A 13,009-nucleotide genomic window follows, 5' to 3' on the forward strand; every position below is an offset into this window, starting at 1 on the left:
TGTATGAATTCTGGGAATTTTTTAGCTATCTCTTCAAACATTCTCTCACATTTTCCCTCCATTCTTTCCTTCTAGAGCTTCTGTTTGATGCCCCAACCTTTTCTTTATATCCTCTGTGTCCATTATGTGCTCTTTCATATTTTGACATCTCTTTGTAATTTTCTCAGTTCTTTCATTTTTCAGCTGTGTCTGATTGGGTATTTAATCTATCTCTTGGATTTCTAATTTTATTGACTCTTAGATTTTGTTTCTGGAAGTTATATTTGGTTATTGTACAGATTTCCCTGTCCTTAATAGTTCCTTAAACTTTTATTATGTTTATGCTTTTGATCTTCACCACTTTCTAATGTTCCAGTGTCTCAAGTTCTCGGAAGTGGGTCCTTCTGCATGTTTTGCTTGCTGACTCTCACATGTAGTGGGGGTGTTGTTTTTGATTGAGAAGGGTTTTCTTTTCCCTCCTTTGAGTCCTGTTAGGCCTTGATGGTGGAGTTGTCTTTCTGGTTGGTTTTACTTGCTTCTGCGACCTACCCTATAGGATTTTAGGCTCCAGGATTCCTGTATCAAGTATGACTTATTATTGCTAGCCTGCATGGGGCACAGGTGTGAGACTTCCGGTTCTCACTGGAAGCTTTGTTCCTTCCCTACTCCAAGTGCTAGACAGAAATAGCATCCCTGCATCACATCATGCTGCTTCCTGACAGCTTTTGGGTTGTGGTCAGGGGCTCTGAATGTACTTGATAGTTTGTTTCCTGTGTGTTATAATTTTTGTACAGTAGTCTCAACTTTCACAGCAGCAACCTTTATTACAAGGTGTGTCTACCTAGGTGTTTTGTTTTCTCATCTTTTTGTGACTGCCAATACCTCTATAATCAGGGGGAACTTAGGAAAACTTAAGCCCTGAGAAGTGGGAAACTATATAACATGATGGATTCAGAATCATGGTGGTTGAGGAGGTGACGGATGCTAGAGTTGAAAGAGAAGCCCTTGAAGCCCCAGAGAAGAAGGAAAAAAATAATGTAGAGTGTGTCTCTTATGGACTAGGCACTTTTATGACAATTACCTGAGAGGTAGGTTCTCCCCTGCTTACAGATGAAGAAACTGGGCATCACAGAGGCCAAGTGACATCCTTGCTTCTGAAGTCAGCAGCAGCCGTAATGCAGTGAGGTCTCTCTAACTGACTTCACAACCCACGTTTTTTTTCACTAAGTCTTCTTGCCTTTTATGTGAATTGATCAGCTTTTGTGAGTTTACTTCAAATTGTCATTCTTTTCCTTCCCTGTTTTCCCAACATCATGTGTTACTTTGCTCATGGACTACCAAGTCTGTTAAAAGGTATTGATGAAAACGGTGTTTCTCGGTCGTTTTTGACTGCGGTACATTTTATGGAGCCACCCAGCACACAGACCAGTACAGATACATAGTTCTTTCCCTCATCCTGTGTGATGCTTCTCATATTTTGTATTCTGTTCTGTTTTGTCTTTTTGTTTCCATCGGTTAAAATAGGCTGGTTGTGACTAACTAACTTGGTCTCACAGCCCTTTAATAGTTTGTGACCTGTAGTTTGACCCTGGGTTTGTGAAGCCTGGCTTCTGGCTTGAGTAGATGTCAGCAGAGGGCTTCACAAGTTGTCTCCTCGGAGCCCATTCCCCTGCCCCAAGTGTGCTCAGATCCAGCTCCCGTGCAGCTGGCCATCCTCATTCTCCCCCCACCCCCAGAGGGTGGGGGTGCCTCTTAAATAGTGTTCCAGCGTTAACTTTAGAAACTGGGAATATATCCCACTTATTCTTTTAGTTACTGCCTATAGATAACATTTATTTTAAACCACATAACTGTAAGATTGTAACTCTCTCTGCCTATTCTTGCCTTTGATCTTGATCATTTTATATTTCTTCCCTGTTTGTCTTATTCCAGATTTTTTCTGAAATGTTTAGCAGCTTCTTTCTCTAGTGAGTTTTAAAGCCAAAACAAAGATTTGCCATTCTTCTATCTTGGAATTCTAGGTCATTTTCTTTTTATTTAAGTCATACAGGGTAGCTTATTAAAAATAAAATTAGTGGAAAAGTATCTGATTTTTAATGTACTATTCTCTAATTTGACTTCTTAAAAACAAAAAATAAAAGAGAAAACCAGGATGCCAATGGGTAGAATGACAACCATTGATTGTGTCATGCCTGCCACCAGGGCAATACAATAACATGTAACATGAATGTGTGTTAAAAGGTACTTCTCTTTGCCTCTTTTGCCTAGCCCTCCATGCCACAACATTGTAGTGAATGGAAAGGAATGTATAAACTTCGCCTCATTTAATTTTCTTGGATTGTTGGATAACCCTAGGGTTAAGGTGAGTAGCACAAAATGCTGACATGGACAGATGACATTACAAACTTAAGAAACTGGACATAAAAGACAAATGCAGAATATCAGAAAGGGGCTCTACAAGTGTTTTCCATTACTCTTTGTCCAACAGACTCGTGACCTGGACCTACAGAGAGGGAGGCAAGAGTGTCTAATCTGGTTTAGTGTTGGGTGACAGCCAGAGAACTGAATAAGCCAGACCTGAGTAACAGTTGGAAAAATGTCTGGAAAATTGCTCTGTTTCCTCTTGGGATTGTAGGCTAATAAGCATTTTTCAGGAGATACTTAGGCCCACAAAGGCAGAAAAGTTAACCAGATTTTGAGAATCAAGCTAATATAATTTTCCCATATTTTAAGTCATATACTAAATCTTTACATCTGTCTTTTCTTTATATCCTGTTAGAATTATCATAGTCCTAAGAAAGGAAGAAAAGTAAGGGAAGGAGGAAAGAGCTATGTGAGTTTAAGAATAGGAAATGTCAGTTTTTGTACTCTTAAAGATAAATTATTAAAGTATAATTTTTTTACTTTAATAAAGGCCGCAGCTTTAGCATCTCTGAAGAAGTATGGTGTAGGGACTTGTGGACCTAGAGGATTTTATGGCACTTTTGGTAAGTTTGTTGTGTTCTTTTTCATGCTATTACTTTCAAGAATTAAGATTCAATGTTATTTCAGAACACCTTGGAAGACATATCCTCACTTAGTTGTGGTGTTAAGCTGATATGTGTGATTTCTTACCTAACTTTCTAGAACATTTTGTGGTTGGGAACTGCTGGTGGGAAATGCCTTGGTCTGGGGTTGAGTGGGACTTGTGGAGAAGGGAGCAGTGGAGCCCTCAAAGCTGTGCCACATCAGGAGGGTGAAGGCAGAGGTGCTGTTGCACATGCCCCAAGGGGCAGTGGTGTAAGAAGACAGTTTGTTTCTGTTGTGCCTAACAGCTGCAAGGTAAAGGGTTCAATGTGAGTGGTTCTGCTCCTCGTAGTCATTCGGGGACTGGGATCTTCCCATCTTGTTACCCTAATGTCCATGGGCACCCTCCTTGTTTGCATGTGTGGGGGTCGCACATGGGGACCGGAAATGCAGAGCAACAGTGCCCTTTATTCAGGGAGGTGGCATTGCACTCTGTGTCTTGCATCCACAGAATGCAGGGGAAGTGGCATTTAATGGTCCCACCCAAAGCCCATTGATGAGACTGTAACCCCAGGCAGTGACTGGCCACAAAGAAGGCTGGGAAACAGCTTTAACTAGGCAGCCATGTGCCAGGTAGAAAGTCCAGAGCAGATTTCAAGAGGAGGGTGGGATAATCTATATAGCTTTGTTTCTTTCTGGAATGAAGATGAAGAATCACTGATTTCCTTGTGTGTGGATTAAGTAAATATTCGATGAGTATATGATTTCAAATACTGTGAACTCCCTAACTCAATCACCACAGGAGAAAAACCCTCTCATTTTTTGGTTGTTTTTATTAAGTGTATATTATTTTTTGCTTCTGAAAATGTCATTAAATAATTGTTCAAACGAATGTATTGCTGGAAATAACATCTGGCTTACAAAATGTCAGAGTGTGCAGAAAGTAGAGCAAGGGAGATATCTTGTGTCTTCTATCCTTATTTCCACTTCTGGATCTTTTTGTGGTTTTTTGCTTTAAAAGTGTTTTTTTTTTTTTTTTTTTTTTTTAATGTAAGGAAGCACCTTTTTTATTCCTTAGCTAGTTTGGTGGTTAGTTACATTATTTGTTTTAGAAACAGATGAGAAGAGTTAGTGCCCAAGAATCCTACAGCTGGAAGGGATCTTAAAAATCTAGTGTTCTATCATTCCACCTTTTCAGAAGTGGAAGAGAAAGCCCAGAGAGATTAAGTGTCTTTCTCACAATCACACAGCTCATTAATTTCAGCCCTAAAGTTGGAAAGCAGGTATTCTGACATGGTTCCAAGACTTGATGGCAAGATCAAAGAAATGAGCTCAGATCAGTCTCCCACTTTGCTTTAGTCTAATGTGAACATGAGTTGTTTACTTGGTTTTTATTGGTAGGGAATTGTCTCCTTGACAAGTATTAGTAAACTAGAAAAGGTATTCTTTTTAATGGGATTGTTGGTTGTAATTTGATTAAACAAGGGTTTCTTTCTGTGACTGCTTGCTGGGGAAAAGTTGCTTTCTTAAAAGTGTCTCTTTCTAGTGGATTTTATTTACATATATGACCTTGGCCCTTGCTTGAGACTTAATCTGGAAAGATAGGTGAGAGATTTATTTATGGCCAGATCAAATTGTAGGGGAAAAAAATGTTTCAAATTTTCAAGACCAGTTTTCTCAAAGCTGTGAAATATGTTGTGTTAAAACCATCAGTTTTCCATTTGCATGACCTGCATGGTTGATGGTTTCAAACATGAAGTCTTTAGATTAATGGTTTTTAAATTAATTTTCTTGATTGGGAAATTCAGTACACAATATAAACTTCAAAACGTGTGCAAGGATAGATGTGAGAGGTCTTCTAACCCTGGCTCTATCCTCCCACTGCCATCCCACCCCTCCCAAAAGACAAGCTGTTATTAGTAGCTTCTTGTTAATTCTTCCAAAGACTTTCTTTCAGCATATGCAAACCACTTCCATACATATATTCCCCCCCACCATTTTTACAAAAATGCTAGCATACCATACACACCATTCTGTACCTTGCTGTTGAAGTGAATGTGTTTTAAATTTAAATTGGATTTGTTCTTTCTGATGCCTATATGGGCCACCAGAGGCAGTCTAATGAATGCACAGTTGTGTATCAGACCCTCTGTAAACTACTTGATTGCTGACTGAGTCATCCTTTTCCTAAAACTGTCGTTGAAGGGTCATACAGACTGGCTCCCAAAGATTGCAAGTTAATTTGCAATGGGACGGTTTTGTAACAAGACACCAATGTCTTGAAGCAATATGTGATGTTTTTAGAGTGCATTGTCCTTCAGATAAACTTGTTTTCCTTCCTTCTTAACAGTTGCCCATGTTTTCTTGTCATCTTTTTTTTCTTTCTTTATTATATATCCATCTCATATTTGTACTTTTTTGGTTTTCCAACAGTATTGTTTCCGTTTTTCCTTACTCTGAAAGTAATTACTTGAATTGTTATAGTTATATTAAATTACCTTGAAATTTTAGCATTAGATAAAATCAGAGAAGGTCATCTAAGGCTAAATTTTAAATCTCTAAAATACCCTGTACAATTAAATTATTCTAAATATTTAAGGTAGGTTTGTTTTGCCCTTTGTGCTGAGCAGTAAAGCAGACATGAGGCCTCTCTCTTTTCTGTAGTTGCTTGTGTATTCTGGAAGACGTTAGTTCAAGGCTTAAGATCTCTTTCTCTGGGCTCTGGGTTGTTTTTAATTGTGGTCCTTTTTTTTTTTCCCTAGAAGTATCCCATTGAGACATCTGTTTTCAAAGCCTGCTACCTCTTATAGCTCTTTTCTTAACTTTCCAGATAATGAATGTAAATCATTTTACTTATAAAAGTAAATTTCCTTATTAAACATTCTCTCCTGTTACTGTTTCATGGTAACACATATGTCAGATGATTAACAAAGAACAAGAAAACGGAGCAACAGTAGAGTTAAAATTCATCTAGTTTTTAGGCTAAATGTTCCCCTAATTCCTAGAGGCCTGGCAGGTAGAACTACCTGGGTTCTTAGAATAGTTTCTTAAGGGCTGTGTGATCCGAATTTTTTCCTAACTACTTGTGTGTATTTTAGAACTGAGCAAGTGGTTTTATCGAGCTGTGGAGCCTGCCTTCCCTCTAAGGCTGGAGGGGTCCCAGTGCACTTATGAGAGTTTGTTGAACTTTTTTTTGTTTTAAATCCGTTAACATCTTATTTACCTGTGATTTATCCCTCATGCCCTGGGAGCTGTTTTATATGTGCAATGGCTCTTGGGTCTTAAACTAGATCAGGAAAAAAATTGTGTGGCAGGGTTTCATTGTGAGAGAAAATGGTACTTAATTGTGTTCTAGAGCCAGTCTAGAGTAAACAGTTGTTCATTTGGGTAGTTTTCAAAACTGTTTTCCTTGTTTGTTTTAGAACAGCCAGCTGATCCATGACTGCGTGCTTTAATAGGAAGAACATCTGGTTATAAAATTCCTAGATCTGCTGCTTCTTCCTACCAATCATGGGATCATAGTTCTCTCAGGTGTAGGATGGGAACAATCCTTGTTTGCAAAACTTAGAATATTTTGGTAAGAATCACATAAGATACTGCATGGGAAAACATTTTGAAAAACATTCAGGACTATATAGAAGTTCTAATGAATAAGAAAAATTATCCATCTCTCTAGAAATTTTTTTTAAGACAGTATGTGTGCAAAATGTGAAGTCCTTATAAGTTCAGCCTTAAGAGAAAATGCAATTGTTTCATTGTTTCTAAATGGTTCTAAAGTTGACTATTTTATGGCCTTTTCCCTGGAAAACAACCGAGAAGCCCATAATCTCTTTCTTGTGAGAAGCTGAACAAATGGCTCTTCTTTGTTGTTGTTGTTTTTCTTTTTTTTTTTAATTTCAGAAATTTATGGGGGCACAGATGTGTAGGTATATATATTGCCTTGTGACTCTTAATAGAAGATAGTCTTAACCCTACAGAATTCAGATAACTTAATTAAAAGATAGCTTAAAGTGTGATCATGTTTTTCCTTTAAAAAAAAAAAAAACCTTTTATTCTACAAATACTGATTTAATTGAACAAATTCTTACATAGCATATTGCTTGTTCCATGCCAGGCATTGTTCAGAGTGTTTTATTAGCATTAACTTCTATATTCCACCTACCAACCCTTGAGGAAAACAGGGCTGTTACCCTGTTAGACAGAGGAAAGCACTGAGGCACAGAGCCGTTTCAAGCTTGTCCAGATGCTTGAACAAGCACCTGGTGATGGGAGAGCCCAGGTTTGAATGCCCAAGGCCTGGTTGCAGTCAGCTAGCTCTGTGATGCCCAAGGTGGCCAGGCCTCCTGTCTGAGTTTCTGATGAGGGAGCCAGACACGCAGATAAGCAAGTGCAGGAAAGTGCCAGATGCTATGGGGTGTTCTGAGGCTTTCTAGGGCACCCCGCTCTAGGGGCTCTTCTCTATTGCGTTTGCTCCTAGCAGTGGCTTAGAGAATGTAGTGCTTTAGTTTTATTCCTTGTAAATCTATAGCCCTAGTTGGTGAAGTGGATCATACACATAGAAGTTAAGGACATTGGAAGTTGAAAACTACCTTGGCAGTTTTCCCACTTGCTGCCTCACCCTACCATGTGTTGAGAGTTTCTTCATAGCACAAAGTAGCATGAAGAGAAACAAGTTCTGCAGTCACCTGTCACAAAACCTGTTTTGCAAGGCTGACATCAGCTAAAACCCAGTGTCTTTTGATAGAAGGAAAAGGCCATTCTTTTTTTAACTTTTGGGGCCAGACAAGAGCCAATAAGTCATTGGTTTATTGTTTAGAGGTTCTTCTTATAACTTTACAACCACTGTGTATAAGTGGTTATGAGTGTACTTAATGATGAGAATATTCATAATATGCCCATTTTCATCAACTGGGAAACTCACTCTAAAGCCCTAAAACAGAGTCATATTCAGTTTTATAATCTCCTATCACTCATCAGTGAAGAGTCATTTAGAGCTAAGAAGTCTATAGAATTATTTAAAATCCCTTTAGTAGTTAGCAAAAATAGTTTGTCTATATCCATAGCATTTTTTTTTTTTTTTTTGAAATGGAGACAGTAAATGAAGGCAATTCACTGCGGTTGGGATGTCCATATGCCAGCTAAATTGTGAAGGTTTGTGGTAGATATTCTCAACTAAAGGCAGCGTTATAATTAGGAGGTCTCCTGTTGGGGACCTGCCTGATGCAGAAGTGAAAGGTCACAGAATGGTGGCACTCAGAGAACACTAACAAGGATGAAAAGGCTGGGCGCGGTGGCTCACGCCTGTAATCCTAGCACTCTGGGAGGCCGAGGCGGGTGGATCAAGTGAGGTCAGGAGTTCGAGACCAGCCTGAGCAAGAGCGAGACCCCGTCTCTACTAAAAATAGACAGAAATTATCTGGCCAACTAAAATATATATAGAAAAAATTAGCCGGGCTTGGTGGCTCATGCCTGTAGTCCCAGCTACTTGGGAGGCTGAGGCAGTAGGATCGCTTGAGCCCAGGAGTTTGAGGTTGCTGTGAGCTAGGCTGATGCCACGGCACTCACTCTAGCCTGGGCAACAGAGTGAGACTCTGTCTTAAAAAAAAAAAAAAAAAAAAAAGGATGAAAAGGAAGACACCCCTGAGACTAACCCTTGCTCAGCTACTTGGTTGTTTTCTTCCTTTTTGCCAGATTTTGCTTGAAACCATTCACTGATGGCATCTCTCCCAGAAGGCAGCTGTCAGGCACAAGGGGTCAAGGCCTTGACTTTGGTTATGTTAATGTCACAGATCTGATACTTGAAGGTTAACTGGGATACATTCTTCTAGACTTTGTGTTCTTGCAGAACTCCACATTTATTTAATGTGGTTACAATGAAAAGTGTTTTATAAAGTGATTGTAAGTAACCAACTGGTAATGGACATCAAGTGATACTTCATTTTTTTTATATGATGGTAGACCACGTTTATATACATTTTAACTTACATATGGGAAAGAAGCATGCTTCATGTTTTATCACTACTTGATTGGAATGGGATAAATAGTTCATTTTAACAATTGTGTAATGTCCTTTAAGAAGTCTGTAAATGCCTGGATTCTGCCAGGCCACACTCACTTGGGAATGTCCAGACTGCCTGCCGTGCATTGCCCAGACTTCAGAGTTGCCATGCAGGCAGACGAGTAGCTGATTCAGTTCATGTATTTTAGTAGTTTGGGCCCAGAATTATTTTAATAGATCTTATATAATTTATCATTTAAAAATAGTTATGTATTGGCCATGAAGTGAAAGTATTGATAATTAAACTGCTTATGTTCTTTTCTTTAGTCTTGAACAGAGAAAAAGAATTGTAAGATGGCTTAACCATTTACCCTTTTTTATTGAAATAGATGTCCATTTGGATTTGGAAGACCGCCTGGCAAAATTTATGAAGACAGAAGAAGCCATTATATATTCATATGGATTTGCCACCATAGCCAGTGCTATTCCTGCTTACTCCAAGAGAGGGGACATTGTATTTGTGTAAGTAACCTTTACCTACTTTTGTAATCAAAATTTCTTTGGAAATAATACTGACCATCTTAGAGAATTATGTCAATAGAAGTTATCTGCCTAAAATAATGTTGATATTTTTTGTTTTTAAAGAAAGGTATAATAACCTCAGCCAAGTAATTCTACAAAATTTGTAAGACCTTCACTCGAAAATGCTTAAAGGTATCAGTGGTAGCTTATCTGCCTTTATGGTTTTATTTATTGATATCCAAATGAGGCCAGCCATCTGCCTTCCCTGTGCAGCTGTAGCTGTGTGATGTCCTGGTAAGTCCATGGTCACGGCCTTAACATGGTCATTCACACTGCCTTGTAAAGCCACTCCATGTCTCATTTTCCACTCACCCCAAACTCCTTGTTTCTGCTGGTCTTCCTTCTTAAGCTTATTAAAACATGGGGGCTATGCATTGGGAACTTCCCTGACTGCCCCAAATCCGCTGAATTGGGCTGCTGTTTATTGTGAAGGGAAAGGTCTGAGGGGAGACACAGAAGGGCTGCCTTTGCCCAGGCAGCCGCTCACACCTGTCAGAAGCGTCCGCCACTCCAGCCCAAGCCTCTGTCCTCTTTTGAGTGGACTATTAAATGACTCTTAATTTGCAGTCTCAAATTTACTTTGGTTTCCACCTTTCCTTTTTAACACTGTAGCTAGAGTAATCTTTTAAAAATGCACATCTAATTATGTCGCACTCTGTTGATATGTATAAGAGCTTCTATTATTCCTAAAATATAGACCCAAGTTCTTATTATGTTCTTGTGAGTTCCGGACGCCTTTTCAGGCTAATTGTGTACCATTTCCCCTGAAGTGGTTAAGGTGTAGCCTTGCCAACCATGTAACACTGATTTCCTCTCCCCTCAGGGCCTTTGCACATGCTAGTGCCCATGCTAGAATACTGTTCCTTCTTTCCTCTCCCAGTTAATTCCTGCTCATCCTACACACATTGCCTCTATGGAGGGGCCTTCCCCGACCTCTCAGAGCAGTTCAAGACCCCTGCTGCATGTGGGGAAGATCTTACAGCCAAAAGAGTATTTGTTATCCTCATGAATCCATGCTCACACCAGCACTCAGCACTGCCTGTCAAGGGCACTGTGCTTCTAGAGCCTCCTTTATACACCCATGTGCATGCATGTACACACTCAGTCTGCTCACTTGCTTCACACTTGCTGCACTCTTCTTTTGTAATACTCACAACAGCTCATAATTTTATATCTGTATGGTTATTTGCTTCTGTTTCTTGCTGAGAGCCTGTAGTTTAGGATAGCATTTATCATTTAGTAGTGCTCAATAAACATTAGTTCAGTAAATGATTGAATGGAAGGTAGAACTCCAAAGAGGGGTCCAAGTGACTGAACGTTGGAGCCTGGCCTCCCTCAGCACCTGGACTGTCCTATTACTTATCACTCACCATTGAAACTCCTGCCTGTGCAGTGGCAGAACCTTCCATCCCTTCCATCGCGCTTTCTGCAGAGCGGATTCTGACTCTGCCTGGGATTCTCAGGACACATGGCACCTGTTCCTCACCGCAGCCTACAACAACCTGGGAGCACTGCAGCAAATGGCCTGGGCCTAAGTAGTAGTGTATTCTGATGTGACCATGAAAACAAACATTTTTATTTTTTGCAAAGTTAAAAAAAAAAAATTACAGAAATACTCATCACAAACTTGAAAGCCATTGATTTAAATATTGTCTCTAGGTTTTTAGTGAAAGCAGAGTACAGACAACTGCAGTGTCATCTAGTATCATTTTATCCACAAGCATCCCACTATAAATTGCTTTTTGAGTTTAAATCCAGAAAAAGTTCATGGTTACAGGTGAACGTGTATACATCCTTTGTCTGATAATAAACACTACATTGTCTTTTTTGTTTTAGCTACCAGAAAGCCTAGGCTAAATTCACTTCTGTGTTATACCCAGTGTCTTAAAATTTCAGTTTCCAGTGAATCATTAGACAGCCTAATTATTCTGTTCTACGTAATTTTAAATATTCTGCCTGAATGCAGGACTGCTAGAGGTAAAAACGGTGTTTGGTAAATTGGTTTTGATAAATTTATTGGGTGTAGACATTGTCTGCTGCTTCCTTTCAGTAAACAGTGATAATGCTTTGCCAATGGTAGGTCTCAGCATAGTGGTCATTCATGTATTTAAGTGTCTTCCTGTCACTCCACTAAGTCTATGTTCATGTTACTTCATATATTTTTTTTAATTTAACTTTGTACATTGAGATAATCATAGATTCACAAGCACATGTAAGAAATAATACAGAGATTCTGTATACTCTTAACCAGGTCTCCACCACAGGTAACCTCTTGCAGGACTAGCACAGTTTCGCAGCCAGGGTATTGACTTTGCTGTGGTCAAGATACAGAACATTTACATCACCACAAGGATCTTTCATGTCACCATATCCATGTTCCTCCCACCCTACCCACACTTCAACTCCTGGCAACCACTAATCTATTCTCCACTTCTATAATTTTGGTTTTTCAAGAATGTTACATAAATGGAATCATCCAGTAAGGTAGCGTCTTGGAATTGGCTTTGGAATTTAGTGTAATTCTCTGGTGACTCATCCAAGTTGTTGCTTATATGAAGGCTTGATTCCTTTTGATTGCTGGGTGTTATTCCATTGAATGGATACACCAGTTTGTTGAACCAGTTACCCATTAAGGACATCTGGGTTGTTTCCAGTTTTTAGCATTACAAATAAAGCTACTCTAAACATACATGTACTGGTTTTTGTGTGAACGAAAGTTTTTATTTCTCTTGGATACATACCAAGGGGTGCAATTGATAGTATTGCATATTTAGTTTTGTAAGGAACTATCTAGCTGTTTTCCCAACCTGGCTATACCATTTTACATTCCCAACAACCGTGTATGAGTGATGCAGTTTCTCCACATCCTCGAGAGCATTTGGTGTTGTCTCTATTTTTTTTTTTTTTGCCAGTCTGATAGGTATGTAAAGGTATCTCGTCATGGTTTTAACTTACGTTTCCCTGATGGCTAATGATGTTGAACATCTTTTCATATGTCTGTTTGCCATCTCTTCAGTGAAATGTCTGTTCGTGTCCTTTGCCCATTTTCTAATTGCATTATTTGTTTTTTTTTACTGTTGAGTTTAAGAGTTCTTTATCATTCTAGTTAATAGTCCTTTATCAGATACATGGTTTGCAAATAAGAATTTTGATGTTCACATGTTCATTGCTAATATCTAGAAATAAATTTGTTTTTTTGTGTGCTAGTCTTTTATCCTACAATGTTGCCAAACTCACTTACTAGTTCTAGGAATTGTTTTTGTGGATTTTTTAGGGTTTTCCATGTAGGCAATCATGTCATATCCAAATAGGTAGTTTTATTTCTTCTGGGTTTTGTTTTGTTTTTGTTTGTTTTGTTTTGTTTTTGTTTTTATTTATTTATTTTTTTTTTGTGACAGAGTCTCACTCTGTTGCCCGGGCTAGAGTGCCGTGGCATCAGCCTAG

The 13,009-nt window shown here is 38.9% G+C and overlaps 1 protein-coding gene across 1 annotated transcript in view; it reads left to right on the forward strand.

Annotated features, from left to right (window-relative positions):
- The window catches only part of SPTLC1 (serine palmitoyltransferase long chain base subunit 1), a 63,850-nt gene that overhangs the window by 20,975 nt on the left and 29,866 nt on the right, over positions 1-13,009 (forward strand). Inside the window, exons 4-6 of the mRNA XM_069473980.1 lie at positions 2,248-2,341; positions 2,894-2,966; positions 9,373-9,505. Coding sequence (XP_069330081.1) covers positions 2,248-2,341; positions 2,894-2,966; positions 9,373-9,505 — 300 coding nt within the window. The remainder of the gene's footprint in view (positions 1-2,247; positions 2,342-2,893; positions 2,967-9,372; positions 9,506-13,009) is intronic.

Source organism: Eulemur rufifrons, chromosome 7, assembly GCF_041146395.1.
Source record: "Eulemur rufifrons isolate Redbay chromosome 7, OSU_ERuf_1, whole genome shotgun sequence".
NCBI classification, from domain to species: Eukaryota; Metazoa; Chordata; class Mammalia; order Primates; family Lemuridae; genus Eulemur; species Eulemur rufifrons.